The sequence below is a fragment of the Zophobas morio genome, unplaced genomic scaffold (genome assembly GCF_036711695.1).
Source record: "Zophobas morio isolate AGI-343-1 ecotype UQ-CSIRO unplaced genomic scaffold, CSIRO_AGI_Zmor_V1 ptg000044l, whole genome shotgun sequence".
Lineage (NCBI taxonomy): Eukaryota > Metazoa > Arthropoda > Insecta > Coleoptera > Tenebrionidae > Zophobas > Zophobas morio.
Genome location: NW_026972149.1, coordinates 11313514 through 11330184, shown reverse-complemented (window position 1 = coordinate 11330184; position 16671 = coordinate 11313514). Strand labels below are relative to the sequence as shown.

The following is a 16671-nucleotide window of genomic DNA, read 5'->3' as shown; positions in this document are numbered from 1 at the left end:
TATATATTTTTCGATAATGAGGTTGTGTTTGATGTACGCGTGTACTTGAGTGGCCTTATGTTCGTGGAACGGTTGCAAATTGGTGTGGGTGTAAAATTTCCAACCCTCGTTCCAGCTGTCAGACGACCATCGACATAGAATAAATCGCGGCTGGCAATGATGAAGATGGGATATAAGATAAAGTTGTGATTCAGAAAAACGGTGGAATCTATAAAAGAGTTGTATTGTCTTTTGAATTATACATGTAGCATACGTCAAGCTGTCAAAGTTTATTGCTATTTCCATTGTGGTAATAATTTCTAAATGTAAATGTTTTATTTACAGAGACATACTAAGTGCGCGTTAGCATCTGTGAAGAATAACAAATAGGTGATAATTGAATTACCCGTGTTGATAAGCACCGCAGTTGACTTATTGATTACCTATCGCCACCGGTCCGGTAGTCTTAACATGTTCGGGCTAGTTAAGTGACTTTTCGGAGAAGAAATTTTGGTAACCTTCTTTGACCTACTTCGTTCCGAACAATTTACTAGTTTATCGCCAACGTTTTCAAAGCTTTTAATGATCTGTGTATTCTCACGGGTATTTCGCCACTTTGACTAAAAAAGGCCGGGTCATAATGCTATATGGCTCACACCGCCGTGCTCTAAACGGTAATCTGCTTTGGGAGGTCCTGCAATTGCAACCTTCGGAGCCCGATAACAAAAAGATTAAATTTACGCCGAAAAGGCGGACAGCGGAGGGTCTGCCATATGCTACTTACACGAGCATATTAGACGCCTAAAAAATCCGTCCGCAGATTCAGCGGATCATATTATAATTGCAGCTAAAAAAAATTGCGTTACGAGAAATCATTAAACCTAAATCGTCTGTGAAATTTTCTTTGTAAACTACCGTGAATGCAGCCACTCGCATAGATAAAACTCGGAACAGCTGAGTCGGTTCTATTGAGATACCATTCCGAGAACTTTCCTTTTTAAGTTTTTGTTTTTAACAATAGTTCCCAGAAGATATATTACGTGCGAAAGATTCTTATTGTTGTTAATGATTTGCTACCGTTAATTGACACGTCATTTAAACGTAACGTCACTTTCTTCCATCGATCGCGCTCGATCGGCCGCGTTATTTTCGCGTCGTTATTTTGGTTTTTGGTGTTTTGTCCGTGTCGCGTCCTCGTTTTGGTTGTTTTGGGCGTTGATTTGGTGTGTGTGCTTTCGGAAGTGAAGGGTCTGAGTTATTGTTGTCCGCCTTGCGCCGGTGGTCCCGGTGTCGAACGTTCGAAATTGGGTGTGTTGATATGTTGATTGGTGGTCACCCATTGTGTTCGTTAATTGCTTCGGAGGTCCGGGCCGCGGCTCGAATCCGAAAGAGTCCTCATAATTGAATTAAACGTGTCGCGGCATCCGGAATGCGACCGGGCAGCCCCTGAACCTTGCCATATCAACAATATAAGATAATGAACGCGTATTCCTGATGAAGAGCTGGGGGGCGCGGGGCGCTGGGGTGCAGACTGCAGCACAAGTACAGCACGGAGTCGCAACCACAGCACACAACTCAGTCGGAATCGTGCCTCAGCTTGGGCGGCTGCAGACGGTCGTGCTCGCAATGCGCTCACTTTTCTCGGACGCCGCCAGTACACGTCCGCACGCTGTTTTGGTGCTTGCTGTCGCTCCGATGTGATCGACTTGTGCTCGCAGCCGACAACCCATACTACATGGATTTTATCATCCTCAAGGTAAGTCGCGCCAAAGTTTTTTAGCGAAAAATTTGCACTCCGGGGAATTAAAACCTCGCGCAGGTGGCCGACTAAAAGTAAAAGTTTCAACGAGCGCGGAGCCATCGCGGATTTTTATTTGCGGCCGATAGCCGTTTTGCACGACTTCGCCTCGACTTTTTTTTTTGCAAACGAGTTCGTCTGTCGCGGGTGTCACCTACGCGGGACCGTTTTCGATAACAATAACGGCAACACTTTATTCGAAAGCCGCCGGACTAAAGTAGCGGTGCTAATCCAATGCGCTTATTAATTTCATGCATTTCGGACATTGAGTTTTATGTAAGTTTAGATTTCGAGCGGTTGTTTGCGATGAAGAACTTACCGTGACCTGACGCGACCCAGCATGACCTGACTTTTTTTTGTTTTTGTTTTTCTGTAACGAAGAAAATTGGACGGTTTAGTTGGAAAGGTTAGCGCGGAGTAATTATGAACTAATTAATCTAATGCCGTTGTTGTAGTAATTTGTGCAATTATTTCAACAGAAAACTTGTCACTTGCAGTTTCGGTAATTTTGCATACTAACAAGCAGACGCACCGTCATTTCGTAATTCTAATAATAAAGGGGTCGATTTCGTTTATTTTGGAAATTTGCGACATTAATTTCCGAGCGAGTGCCTTGTTGGAGAAGAAGTGCTCGGTTCCGGTGTTTCCGCAAATTGAGATTAAAACTTATGATTGATTTATTCAAGGCGAAGATTGTGCGCGCTCAATTAAGAAGTTGGGTCATGTTTTGCTACTAGTAGTTGGTAGTAGTGTGCGAAACTGTTAAAAATACAGAACTGGGGATCTAGTATTGAGACAAGGATTTGTGGGAGGATTTCAAACAAATAAACTTTAGTCGGCCTCGATTCGATTCCCCTTCGAGTGGGAAATTCAGGTGGATCCCCGGAGTGAAATGTCACGGAATGCTTTTGATTACTCCAATGCGGATTAAAGATGACAAGTTTGTGCATCTCTAACTTCTCAACTTCATTCACTTGCAGGCGGTTCCTGTCTTTCGGTCGTCTTTTTTGTTTATCTCTATTGTTCGCCGGCGAATTTCAATATTTGTTTCATTTAATATTCCGCACTGCTCCGTAAATTTTTAATAGACACACTAAGGCCGGCTCGATTTTTAAAGGCCATTTGCTGGCGAAAATTTCAAGCCGTTCTCATTAAACTTTCCGTGCCACTGAAAGGCCGCAAATTAATATACTACTCGCCACCCTCAAACTATAGGCGAAATCCTCCGAACGCTCGATTTTTTCCTCCGAAGTAATTAGGCGGAAGTGCGATCGTAAAATCACTGTTGCAACACATAAACGTCAAAATTCCGCGTAATAAGGTGTCGACTGAGATATAATAATAAAAACGGTAATCATAGGTGTTGATGTTATTACCTTTTTTTAGAACGACCGCAGAAATTTTTACAGCCCAATTAGCGGATCCTCTTTTACGCCCCTTTGATTACAATACTTCTCTTTAACTAATTACTATTTAATATGTTATCAACATTTTATCGCGCTTAATGAATTTCTCTCAAAAATAATTCTCCCCGAAGTCTGTTTACCGTTTTGCACAGATTCGAGAATAATTAAAAACGCTCAACGTGTTTAACCTTGCTCCGCTCTTCGACCCGCTTGTTTATTCATCACCTCGCATTGTTCAAAAATGACACTACTCTACCCAGGTAGAAATTTCTCACTACCGTTAATTTCCCCACAATTTCGACAGTTTACGTAGAAGGATCGAATGAAATAAACGTTGTAAAATTGCAGTTTACTTTGTTGATATTATTTTACACAATAGGTAATGTTATGTTTGATCAAGACGGTAGTTTCGATTGTTTATTGTTTCAAGATTGGGTGAACGTGCTCTCTACAACCGGCTAATACAAGAATGCCGCGCTTCAACATGCTTATTATTAAATCCCGTCTTCTGATTTATTCCCGCTTAAACTTGTCCCTATTTACCTTTCGTTTCGTTTCCACAGTTCAACCGGCTATTAAATTTTCATATTCTTTCCGATCGTACCTCCAACCACAGCGGCGGCTCGTGCAACAAATATGCTTAAAAATACATGCCGACAAATCAGGCCACCTTCCTACACGGTGTCGCTGACAAAATACCCAACTTTTGCCCTTAAAGGCGCATTCTCACGGTAACGGCTACCGACGCTTTTTCCGCATCTTCGTTAATATTAAGCAACATTAAAGTATTAACACTAAATCGAAACAAGTCCATTGTGACGGAACGAGGAATGACGTTCCTTCTTAGGTCATCGGGTACATTTTTAGAAAATTGCGAATGTGAGAGTCTCCGGCGTTCATTTCGTGCGAGTCGGCCTTAACGGGAGACTTTCGACGAAATGTATAATCACCATACTCACTTTACCTGAGCGGGTGTTCGATTACATTTCTCGGAAAGTTCAAGTCCTTGCTGTACGATTTCCTTTTCATTAGAAGTAATAAAGTGAAGGTATGCCAGCTGCCTCTAAACAATAAATGATTAAGTCCGAGTCTTGCATCAGGACGTCCGCGTAAGAACAATGTATATGTGTGTATAGTGCGAAATTCGACGCTAGCGTTTCATTTTTTCCGGGGGCTATTGTGGCTCTTTCCTTGCATTAAGACACATTAGCCGGGTCTTTGTATTTTGTCCATTCTTATTCATCGCTTTGATTACAGTCCGAAACTTTTTACTTTCTGCCCATTTATATATCATATTTGATTATGAGCAGGGTCCCTACTCATAAAAGTTTAATGCCACTCCGACCTTCCAATTACCAGTAATATAATTACGCGTAATAAGAGAGAACAACAGTAACGCTAGCACCCCTACAAATTCTCAACAATTTCAAAGTATCATCTATCAAACTTTTCCCGGCGAACCGCCGCCGACGCACGTCCCTTTTTTGGTTCCGCAAGAACTGCAAGCGCGACCTGACTTGGCGATGCAGCGCTTGTTGCAGCTAATTGCTTTCGGTGGCCGAATTAATTATCTAATTTCCCCATTAGATACCTGACACTGCACCAAATAACCGTGGCAATGCGCTCTTTAAGGACGCCCGAGGATTAAAACTCCTTTTATAGCGGATGTGGCACGATTTTCGCTTTGCAGATTTCAATCTCGGCCGTGCATTATGCATTCATGCATCGGCTATGTAGCTATCTGTTTCAGGGGTACTTGGTGACACCTTCCGAGATAAAATCTCCCATTAAAACCGCGTCTCGGGGCATGAAAAAGCAAACTCTGCTGATTTACGCAGAAACGCGCTCTGTCTAGGCGAAATAATAATAATGTTAACCTAAGGCGATTTCGAACCGCGCAGAGATCGGCACGAAAAATCGATGCCCCAAAAATTAACATTAGTAATAATAATAATAACAATAATACTTGTGAGATGCAAGCGTTTCGTGCAATAATAATAATAATAGTAATGGTGTGATTTCCCTCCGGTGTCGCAGTTGCGGTAAATCTCGTAAACGGCGAGTGTGTTTTCTGAAATAATTGCAGCGTTTGCTGTAAAAAGCGATCTTGTAGCGATATATCAGTGGGCACAAGATCGCACCGGAAAACGTTCAAATTGAAACCAAGCCAATTCGTATAAATTCCGAATTTAAACCAATTTGTTTGAAATCGAGTTTATGTCGCTTTGGGAGAGCGCTTTTATGTTTAATAATTTAAAAATCCGGTCCGGGGTAGATAGTTTTTAATTAAATGATAATTATCGTTTTTTCTGCATTCGTTGGGTTTTATCGAGTGGTCGTTAGGACGGGGGAAATATTGGGGCTATTGTTAAATTTGATAGGGTTAGGTTTTGTATCTGCGTGTGTGTATCGAAGGGCTGTCGCTAATGAAGCATCCAACAATAATTGTTCGCGGTTGCATGGCTAACAAAATTAACATTATCTGGATAAAGTAATTTGGAAAAAAATGGCTTTAGCGCAGCATATTCGGTTTTGCATAAATTTTACTCAGTCAGATAGCATTGACGTTAATTTGTACTTTCTCGGAGGGAAGAAGTCGTGGGCTCGGAGGATGACGGAGTAGCAATATTGTTTACTTTATTGCAATCTTGGCAATTGAATGTAAATGAATTTCGCAAAAGTTTCATTAGGAGAGAAATGTTTGAAAATTGTCTTTGTGTACTGGTGTATATGTAAATGAACGGTCAAATATTTTACCTCGTCCGTTCCCGAGACCAGTTTTTCTCTAATATCGTCGCTTCGCTACCCTTCTTGTGAGGGCGGTGACCCAAATATTCTAATTTAGGGCTGAATTTCGATAACATTCAAACCGCTTAGTGAAAACAACGTGGCGAGAGATTATAATCAAGACGCAGCATAAGCGATTAAGCAACCACAGTAGCATACTGCTACACCATTTATCATTGTTCTAAGCCTTATCAAAATATTTTGCAGAGATTGACGTTCTACGATCTTAGCGATGTCGCTAAGATATAAATCGCGTTTTTCAAATTTAATGCCGGTAATTCGTTGGGCTTGATTCACCTGGAATCCCACATCTAGCTGCTGCATATTTCTCTCGCTTCCTTTTTACCCTTACGTATCGAATCATATTGCATCCACATTTCACAGCAAGAATTTGAATCATAAAAGTATGTTCGTATTTTGCATTGTTGTCTATCAAGCGAAAATCCCCAGAGAGGGGAGTGCAATCTTCTATGACTTAAATATGCACTCGAGCGGTTCGATTCTGCACATGCTTTTAACATCGCATTAGACAACTATGTAGAAACCAGAAAAAACCAAACCGATCTCTGCCGTTTTAAGTCCGGCTTAAGCTGTCAAGATCCGAACGAAAATATTTCCGGCGTTTCATGAGATTCGGATTGTATGAGTGTTACAACCTTCACGAACCTGCGGGTCCATGAGGTTTTAAAGCCGGGCAAATTAGAGCAGATGACGTCAGTTTTAATTTCTGACAGCATACCTGCAGTTACCTTATTTTGACCCCTGATTATACAGGGCTTTTATAAATGATTCTAAGGGCGTAGTTGGCCATGGATTTCGAAAATCCTCGCTTCGCTGCAGAGCCGTGCCTACATATTTTTTCACCTGAGGCAGATAACCAAATCCGCGCCCCCATGTTTGCGAGATATTTACCTACTTACCTATACGTTACAGATGATCTGTGTTCTGAATTTCTGGACAGAAAACCAGAATTGTAATTGAAAAATGTGCATAAACATGAAAAATTAAATGGATTTATTGATTTTAAGTTATCAGAAATAAACAGATAACAGAATCAAAAGTTAAAAAAACATACAATATAATTCATAATAGCAAATTACATAGAAAAATTTGTAAATAATACTTAATAGGAGTAATATTCAACAAAAAATACGCCCCTATATTACTTCCAAAAATTGTACAACTTTTTTTTTTGCTTTTAATGAAGCAAAAACATAAATTATTTTTTCAAAATCTATTGGATTACATAATTCTTGTCCACTGGAAAAAATAGCCATGTTTGACAATTTTTCCTGACCAAGAGAAGGTCTTAAATAACTTTTACTTATCTTGAGTTTACTGAAGTTTCTTTTTCCAGAAGCTACAGTAACTGGTAAAGTTAAAAATATTCTTAACGCGACTTCCAAATTTGGATACAATTGAACTAAACCGTATTCGTGAATTATTTTCAAAAGATCCAAAGCTATAGCTGCTCTAATATCCGGAATTATTGCAATTGCTTGGTTCTTAAAGCTAAATATTTCTGATGATATTTCTACAGCATTTATATCATTTAGATATTTAAGAGCTAAGTCGTAAGCTGCTTTTCTTAAATCTTCTATATACAATGATACTAATTTTTCGTCAGTAAGAAACTGAAAATTGGAAGATATTTCATTCTATTTTTTATACCCCCATTTGAGTTGTGAAGTCAAAACGTCCGGTACCCCTTTCACTTTATATTTTTATATTTTTGACAATTGGGCGCCCCTCTAATTTGTTCATCCGAGGCGAGTGCCTCTCTCGCCTCACCCTCGTCCCGGTCCTGCTTCGCTGTAATCATGCCTCACTATGACAGTTCTCACTTGTCATTAATGACATTTGTAACCTGTCATTTAAAGTACTCGTTTTTATTGTTTTAACGTTTTGCAAGTGTGAATTACAGTAATTCTCGTTGATCGAAGCTCAAAACAACAAAACAGTCGTTTTCAGAACTCTTGGAGGTTGCGTACGAAAATTTTGTTTTGGCGGTACGAAGCGAACACCGTGAAAATGGTTTATTCTCTTGAACAAGACATTTTCATTGTTATGTCTTGTTAACGCAATGGGACTTCGTAAACAAAAAGTGGTTGTAAGTATTCTGTAACCGCTTGTAAGCAAGAAGATCTGGCCAAATACCGTGATTTAATAAATTCAAGAAACATCGTTAAAGGCTCACATTAAAGATGTAATCAACAGATTTGTTCGAACTGGCAGTGTCAACAAAGAGACATCTCGGGGAAGACGTTGAGTATCTGAGGAAGTTGTTGATGATTTGAGACAACTTGAGCAGAATCCGCAAACATCTTTGACAACATTTCCTCTGCAGTCAGGAGTTTCTGTTGCAACATAAAATTGAACAATGGGCCTTGAACAAAATGGTGAAAATTTTCAACATTTACTCTGATGTTTAACCGCAATAAATTTGTTTCTTTTTACTTCCCGAGCGTAAGCAAAGGAAGTATTGTAATCGAGTCCGTCGGCCGACTCTCTACTTTTACGTTTTCTCGATCTTTCATGACCCCTAGAAGACGAAGAAATAGGTCTCCCATTTCCGTCTGTCTGTCCGTCTGTCCGTCTGTCCGTCTGTCCGTCTGTCCGTCTGTCCGTCTGTCCGTCTGTCCGTCTGTCCGTCTGTCCGTCTGTTGTCACGGATTTTTATTAGACAGATAATCTCCGAAAGTACTCGACCGATTGTTGTGAAATTTTGTACTTATATTAAGAATATCATGTAGATGGTAAAACGCTAACCAAAATTTGTCGAATCATCCCCACCACTAAAGCGATGACGTCACTTCAAAATTGTACATAGTAAATGGGTTTTCAATTGTATAAAATAACATAGTCCTACACATGTAGTTTACAACTCTGAATCGACTTTTCACCCGAAACGTCCAGATTTTTGGAAAAAAAATCAAAATTATAAAACAACATTTTGAAATTTAATTTTTAATCTGCTAACCAGAATGCTTTGAAATGTTGCACATGTTTTAAGGCTATAAAGAGCATCATAAATCTTTAGTCAAAAAATATTTGCTTATCCCCTCCAAAAACTTGATGACGTCAGCTCAAAAGTTTGTGGAATAAATCATTTCTAAAATGTACAAAATATGATGAGTCTGTACTTGTGAACTATCACTCCATTAATATTTTTTGGATTTGCATATACAGGGTGACTCAAAAAAATTAATGAATGCGTAAATATATTTTATTGATTTAATCAGGAACTACAAAACCGAATGCTCTGAAATCTTGCAGATGTTTTAAGGTCATAAAGAGCATAATAAATGTTTAGTCAAAAAATATTTGCTTATCCCCTCCAAAAACTTGATGACGTCAGCTCGAAAGTTTGCCGAATAAATCATATCTAAAATGTACAAAATATGATGAGCCTGTACTTGTCATTTATCACTCCATTCATATTTTTTGGATTTGCATATACAGAGTGACTCAAAAAAATTAATGAATGCGTAAATTTATTTTATTGATTTAATCAGGAACTACAAAACCGAATGCTTTGAAATCTTGCAGATGTTTTAAGGTTATAAAGAGCATAATAAATTTTTAGTCAAAATATATTTGGTTATCTTCTACAAAAAACTGATGACGTCAGCTCAAAAGTTTTCCGAATAAATCGTATCTAAAATGTACAAAATATGATGAGTCTGTACTTGTGATTTATCATTCCATTCATATTTTTGGATTTGCATATGCAGGGTGACTCAAAAAAATTAATGAAGGCGTGAATTTATTTTATCGATTTAATCAGGAATTACAAAACCGAATGCTTTGAAATCTTGGGAATATTTTAAAGTTATTATAAGCATGGTAAACTTTTGTTCAAAATGTATTTGTTCATCCCTCCTAAAAAAATTGATGACGTCACCCTTAAATTTTGCTGGATAAATCCTATCTAAAATGCAAAAAATACGATGAGTTTGTACTTGTGATTTATCATTCCATTCATATTTTTTAGATTTTCTTAAGAGATGGTTCAAAAAAATTAATGAAGTCAATTTATTTTATTGATTAAATTAAAGGCAACACTTATTATTAGTATTACACCCCAACCAACCCAATTTGGTAGACACAAAATTTGTTAAAGGAAAAACTCGGTTGAAACATAAGGGTAGCACGCTTATTTACGTCGATTTTAACATTACAGACCTGCATTTGTTTTATGCGCTCACTTGGTTCCGCGAATGTGAAATAGACATGTTTATAATCAACCAATTGTGAATTTCACCGTCAAGAATTAAAATAAAACCCAATGTTTTATATAATAAGCGGAAGTCGAAGCAATAAAACCGACGGTCGTTTTGTTTACAGTTTCTGTGTTTGGCTCTCACGTATGCTGTTACGCCTGTCATCTTAAATTAACAATGTTTATACATACACGATTTTCAGTTGCCTCTGATACGTAGGTATACGTGAGTAAATTGTTTCGTTATTTTATTGATTATTACAAATCAATATTCAAACGACCCAATTCATTTTCCCGAAAATTTGAGAATATAATAATTTTATTCTTAGTATTACACTACATCTATCCCAACTGATATACGTGTCCTTGCAAAAATGTTGATGACGTCATCGCAATTTTTTTTTAAATTCCCACTACAAAAATGTAATGAGAAAAAAAACACAATAGGCATGCAGTCGTCAAGTTTCCGACAGCGAGGGAAGTACTGTCTAAACTCTTTAGACCAATTTTTATTGTAATGAATCAGTTCTATTTTTTAAAAAGATATGAAGCATTTAGGCAACCAATATACAGATGCGTCTGGTCATTGTCATGCGTCCTTGGCCATTTAGTACGGTTCAAATCGAAGAGGCGGTACGTTTACATGACCTACTGCGACCCTATAATCATCTATAGAAACCCTGTATTTATTAGTTGATGCACCGAGAAACTTAGTTAAGTATGGGTTTCTTAAATTGGCGTAACCATAACTTAAGTCAGAACAAGTTGAACAGCGATTCTGTTAATCTCATATATTCGCAATGATTTGTTTGCCTGTCTGCGCATAAGCGACTCCGGTGGTAAGTCAGTTCGGTTAAGTAGTGGAAAGTGTGCATTTTCCATTCTGTGTACCGTACCAAGTATCCTCGATTTTTCTGGTGCACCTTTTCGTCTGTAAGACTAAAATTATTCCCGTTCTTCACATTTTTAAGATTATGCGCCATTATTAACTCGAACATTTAAATTGAAATTGCTTTTTTTATTATAAAATTGCGAGATAGCGCGAGCTTTAAGAATAATTAAACCCTGATGTGGAGTTTTATGAGTTATTAAACGTGTAAGCATTTAAATTAGAATAAAAATATTCCGCGTTCCCACTCATTTTTATTGCTTTAAATCTACACAATGATACAAAGATTGCGGCAACCCCTACTATAATCCATTTAAAGAAACCGCACGGGACCACTTCGCTTCAGATTTCGGCCAAAAACTGTGGCACTTCTTATTTTCCAGCAAATGTCGCGGTTTATGCTCGTTTCGAATGATCAACGGATATGACTTCTCTGAATCATCGTAACCTTAGGAAAACGTGTCTTTACTTTGTATTTTTATTCACATATCGACTAGTATGAATAATGTAGAGAAACGCTTGCATACAATAGATTCGATTTGTTTTGCTTATGGTCATTGTTATTATTTACATTGTTGCATGGATTACATAAAGAATAATCCTACGCCGCTTCATTGTTAATACTGTTTTTAATTTAGCTTCGGGACGAACGACGAAATAATAGTAATGTTGATCATAATATTTGCTTAATAAACTTATTCAGAGAAGACGACTCGACAGAAAGATTAGTGCTGACGATCTAAAAAAGCGTTAACGAAAGAAAATCGGTGGTACTATAAATAACAAAAATAATAATAATGCTGATGGTAATACTTCGAAAAATGACGTAATCTGGTACAACTGCACAAGATGTATGTCTTAAATGAAAATCTAATAATGCAGTAAATAACAATAATAATAGTGATGAAGGTGGGTTTTCTTGGCTGTGGAGATTTATCGAAAGTAAGTCGGTGTAGCGGCATTAGGAATTCCAGCGGGTGAGTGAAGGTGCGTTTTTTGCGAAAAGTTTGGCTCATTCCAAAGTCTGATGTTTTGTCAGTTGTTGTAATAACGCGGTAAGTACGCGGTTGATCGGATACAAGTTTGAGCGTAAACGGCGTTGAAAAATAGTTGTGGAGGTATTCGGGGTTGTTAAAAGAAAACAAAAGTATTTCTTGTTGTAAAGAGAGTTTGCGGAGGGAGTTCGAAATTTATTTTATTACTGCCGTCGACATGGAATGAGACAAAAGAATTTTTAAGTTAGTAGCGAGAGTCCGCATCAAAAATAAATATCGTTCTATCAATAAAATATTTGCCGGAGGGACTTTATTATTTGGGACGTAGATCTTATGGTTAAATTATTTCGGCTATTATTCCATCGGCATATTTCATTGATAAAAGGCGCTGAGGGTCCGTGAGTGTGTCGTATAAGTAACATAAATAAGGGATGTTAGTTTGGAAGGCTGCCGAAGATAAAACGTATCGTTTGTGGTTAACATTGTTTATTTGTAGCGACAAAGGACGTCGCTTTCGATCAGTCGAAACGTGAAGTTGAAAATGGCGATTTCGCGCTAATTGTTCGGAATTGACGCGGAAGGGTATATATACACCGACCTTTGCTTTCGTGACAGGCGAGCGAAGACGGACGTCGAAATTGAACCGAAATTGTCGTTCGATTTCATGGGTAATCGGCAGCAGAAACATGCGAGGCTTTCGAAGCGATTGCATGCGGCCGAGTACGTCATATATCCGTAACGACGTTATGAAGTTTCTCTAATTTGCGAGTGCGGTCAAAGGGAGCTTGATTCAACTTGGGCAAATTTTATCGGAATCTATGAGTTTTGACGGGATGAGACCCGTCCTGTTAAACCAAATGTTTGGCTTAGTTGGCATTAGTTGAGAACTGGGGAGGAACAATGAAATCAAATCTAGTTAACGTGGCTCTGCATGCGAATGTAGAGCCGCCTAGAGCAGAGGTCCGGACCGTTGAAGACTCAATAAGCTCGAGAGAAGGTAAAGACCCCTTCCAGGTTCCGATTGCAAGACAAATTCTACATCGACGCTCTTCTGCCACATAAATCAGCTCTCGATAAATTTAGAGCTTAGCCGCCCTAACACGCGTTGTCTCCACAACACTCGAATTAATGGCCGCGACACCTGAATCGCGGATTTCCAGACTCTCTCATTTTTTTCCATCATCATTTCCCAAATTTATTACTGTTTCCATCATTGTCACAAACATTCCCATAATTACAACGCTCCTGACTTAGCATCTGTAATTTGAACAATGAAGCAATTCCCATAAATCTCGTCAATTTAGACGCCTCACTAGAATTTAAATGCGTTTGTTTTACTCAAATGCGCTTCCACGTACCACTAATTCCCCGATACCTGTAAAACCATAAATCAAATCCGCTTCCTCAATTACGCTGCATCGATATTCTTACGCGATCTTCGTGTGATCGCTTATTTTCTAATTAATTCACAACAAAACGCTACAACCGATAAATTATCACCACTTGACGTCGTATTTATAGCTTGACGCGACTCACATTATAAATGAGAGAAATGTGTTCGAAAATCTACCATACGTCTTACGGTCTTTACAGAAAATACCTCCGCTCAAATGTTTTCTTAAACCCATTCGCTCAAAACCACACGACAAGAAAACCCCGAGATTATTCTCTACAAAGCTCCTCGTAACAGAAAAATTCGACTCATAGATTAATATCGCTTCTACTCTTTATAAAGTGGCTATATCGTGGAAACCAATCTCGTTCTAGCTTAAAGTGTTTTTTCTCGTTCCATAATTAGCTTACTTTTATTTGTCTAACGTCTCACACATACTGACTGCTTCGCAGCGAAATCCTAACACCTGAATTTTTAAGTATTACACCACCGAACTCGTCCAAAAATACTGCCGTCCAAAATCTTTGCCACGATGCTAGACCGTAATTAAGTAACTAATTTTCATCAAATGGGTAGTTTTGAACTCACGAAAGCCATTTTAGAATCCTGCCTACTTAATGGACCGTAGTAGATTCACTAGATTGGAGAAGGAGAGGAAACAAATAGATTATTATCTAGATTTCGGATGTCCTAACACTTGACGATATATAAAGACTATTATCTTGGTTTAGCGCCCCGAAGAGGATGTTGTCAACAACTCGGACGGTAGGAACTGAATTGTTAGCAGCTGTTGGTCACAAAACATCTACGGTTTAGGTTTAATTTTTCTGTTTGCTAAAAATCTAATAGTACCGTGGTAGTATTAGTTACAGTTGTTTATGGAAGTAGATCTCTTTGGTTGTCAGTGTATCTTCTTGCAACCTGTGTGATCCTTCTTCCAAATGGACAACGTACGGCTACTTTATAAAAATCCACAATTTGTGTCCCATTTTGCCATTGCTGGTTTCTTGCAACGTTTTGAATCTTATTTTAGTTCATGTCGATTTAAATTCTCTTGAAGTTCGAGTCGAACGCACGTTGAGGCCCGTTCCAATCATTTGTCCTACAACGGCTAACTATGCAGAAGTAATGACTTCCATTTATAGCTCTCGCAAGACGGAAATCATTTTTCCATTAAACTATCGGTGGCGTCACAGAATCGATAAAAAACTCAATTATTTTACTGGCTTCGCGCGGTAGGGATTTTAGGAAATCCTGTCGCTTATACGTGATAGAAATACTTCTTCAATGCTGTACCAATTCGTAGTGCAGTTCGTCATATGCAGAAAGTATTTTTGGACCAGAGCCGTTGAAATTAAATATTCTTGTGAAGTTTGTGCAGTAGATGGATGTCGTACGAACGTGTGGTGGTTTGTCGGATAATAAATAAGACCTCGCGGTAGTTTCTATGTGTTTTGAATAATCCGGAGACGGTAACAACAGTGTTCTCCAGAACTTGCGTCTTTACTCCCGTAATAAAATTCCGGCAATAAAAATTTACATGGAAATGGTCAAGTGTACACGACAGTTTTACATTTGATAGTGATATTGTTAGCGTGCTAAATTATTCACAGCAGCACCCTCCAATGGCACAACATTTAATTTTGTAAAGTTTCCATGATGGAAAATATTTCACCCAAGAGTGCGAAACGCGAATTGTCCTAGAGACCAATTTGCTCTCTGTTAGTCCTAAATTACGAGCCTTGTTATCAATTTAAATTCGCAATTAAAAAAACAACGTCGTGTTATTTTATTTGATATCGCGGCGAAAATATTTTAGGAAAATTATATTCCCAGGGCTGCGCTCCCCTTCTGGGACAATTGATGCAAAACGGCAAATTTATCAAATTTGCTTTTGCCGATACATCATGTTGTTTTATTGATGATTTGGAGGCCGGATAATTCAATTTTTCCTCGGAACGTTCGTCGAACATGTCGCTTTGACGATAGATCTTTGACCCAAAATTTTACTTTATAAGTATATTTATAAAATTCCCGTCGCCTATGTACACAATCTTTGTCGTAAAAGTGTTTGTTATGATTCAAATCAGGCAATTTATAAGCCAAACAACGTTTGGCATTTTTTTAAAAGAACCATCGATGTGCGTGTGCATTGTCGGTCGGCATCTGGTGTCGACTTGGACGAACGTGTCGTATATCGGGCTCTCTAGAGGACGGGAATGTCGAATACTCCGGTTGCTGCCCACGAGGCCTCGACATGGATTATGGCGCCTCGTCCCCCTTATTATTCTACCATATATACATAATTGCAACCGCAATTACGGCACCCTCACTTTTCCGACAAAATTGTTTCGATCCAATCCCCGATTTTACACAGACTAATCGTTCAATCAACATTCCGTGATTCTAGTGCGATTTGCCGAGGACCGGAGGGGCGTCGGTGGGGTCAATCTTTCAGAACTCCCTAAAAGCGATGAGTCATGACAAGTTCAAGTGACATGTCGTCGAGGGCTCAAGGTACAGCGAGATCCCTTCATTTAGCCCACCACAGCGTACGTTTCCGAAGATCTTACTAACACTGAAACGTGAATGTAGTTTTCGTGTACGAAAAGCGGGCAGCGATTCACCCATGCGAACGAAAAAACAGTGAACACAAATTCGAACTTCATGTACCGTTAAACGTGGTATTGAATGAGCAAGAATGATAATGATAATGATAATGAGTAACGGTAGTGGCCGCGACGCGAGCGGTAGTGACGATTCCGGCAACTACGTCTGTTTTCCTGTGTGGGTGAATTTGATTAAATTCGAGTTGGGCATTTTCTGGTTGGCCTGAGTGATGGTGATGAAATTATCGACTCTTGAGATTTGCGCTTTACATGGATAAACTGGAAAGTGCATTATCCTGACGTTTTCGGCAGCTGCTCTGTCTGTCGAGTCGTCCTCGAATAAAAATCCCACAAATTTCTTTCTGTATATCGGCTTTCATTGGAAATGAAGTTTTAAAAAGTTTCCAGAACCGCTTTGCCTTTGCGAGATTAGGGAATCTCCGGATTGTATGGTTTAATAAATGCGTAATCTCTTAAATTGGAGATTGTGTTTTGAATTGTGAAGTAGCGAAGACTCGGGTTGTCTGGCATTGTTTAGAAAATGTAAGGGTGGCAGTATTTTCGTAGCTGGAGGTTTGTTAAAAAGTCTGAAG

At 38.7% G+C, this 16671-nt stretch overlaps 1 protein-coding gene across 1 annotated transcript in view; it reads left to right on the top strand.

Annotated features, from left to right (window-relative positions):
• Positions 1-450: 450 nt before the first annotated feature.
• Slip1 (SLo interacting protein 1) overlaps positions 451-16671 on the top strand; it is a 45129-nt gene continuing 28908 nt past the window's right edge. The window contains exons 1-2 of the mRNA XM_064073476.1: positions 451-467; positions 1480-1735. Coding sequence (XP_063929546.1) covers positions 451-467; positions 1480-1735 — 273 coding nt within the window. The remainder of the gene's footprint in view (positions 468-1479; positions 1736-16671) is intronic.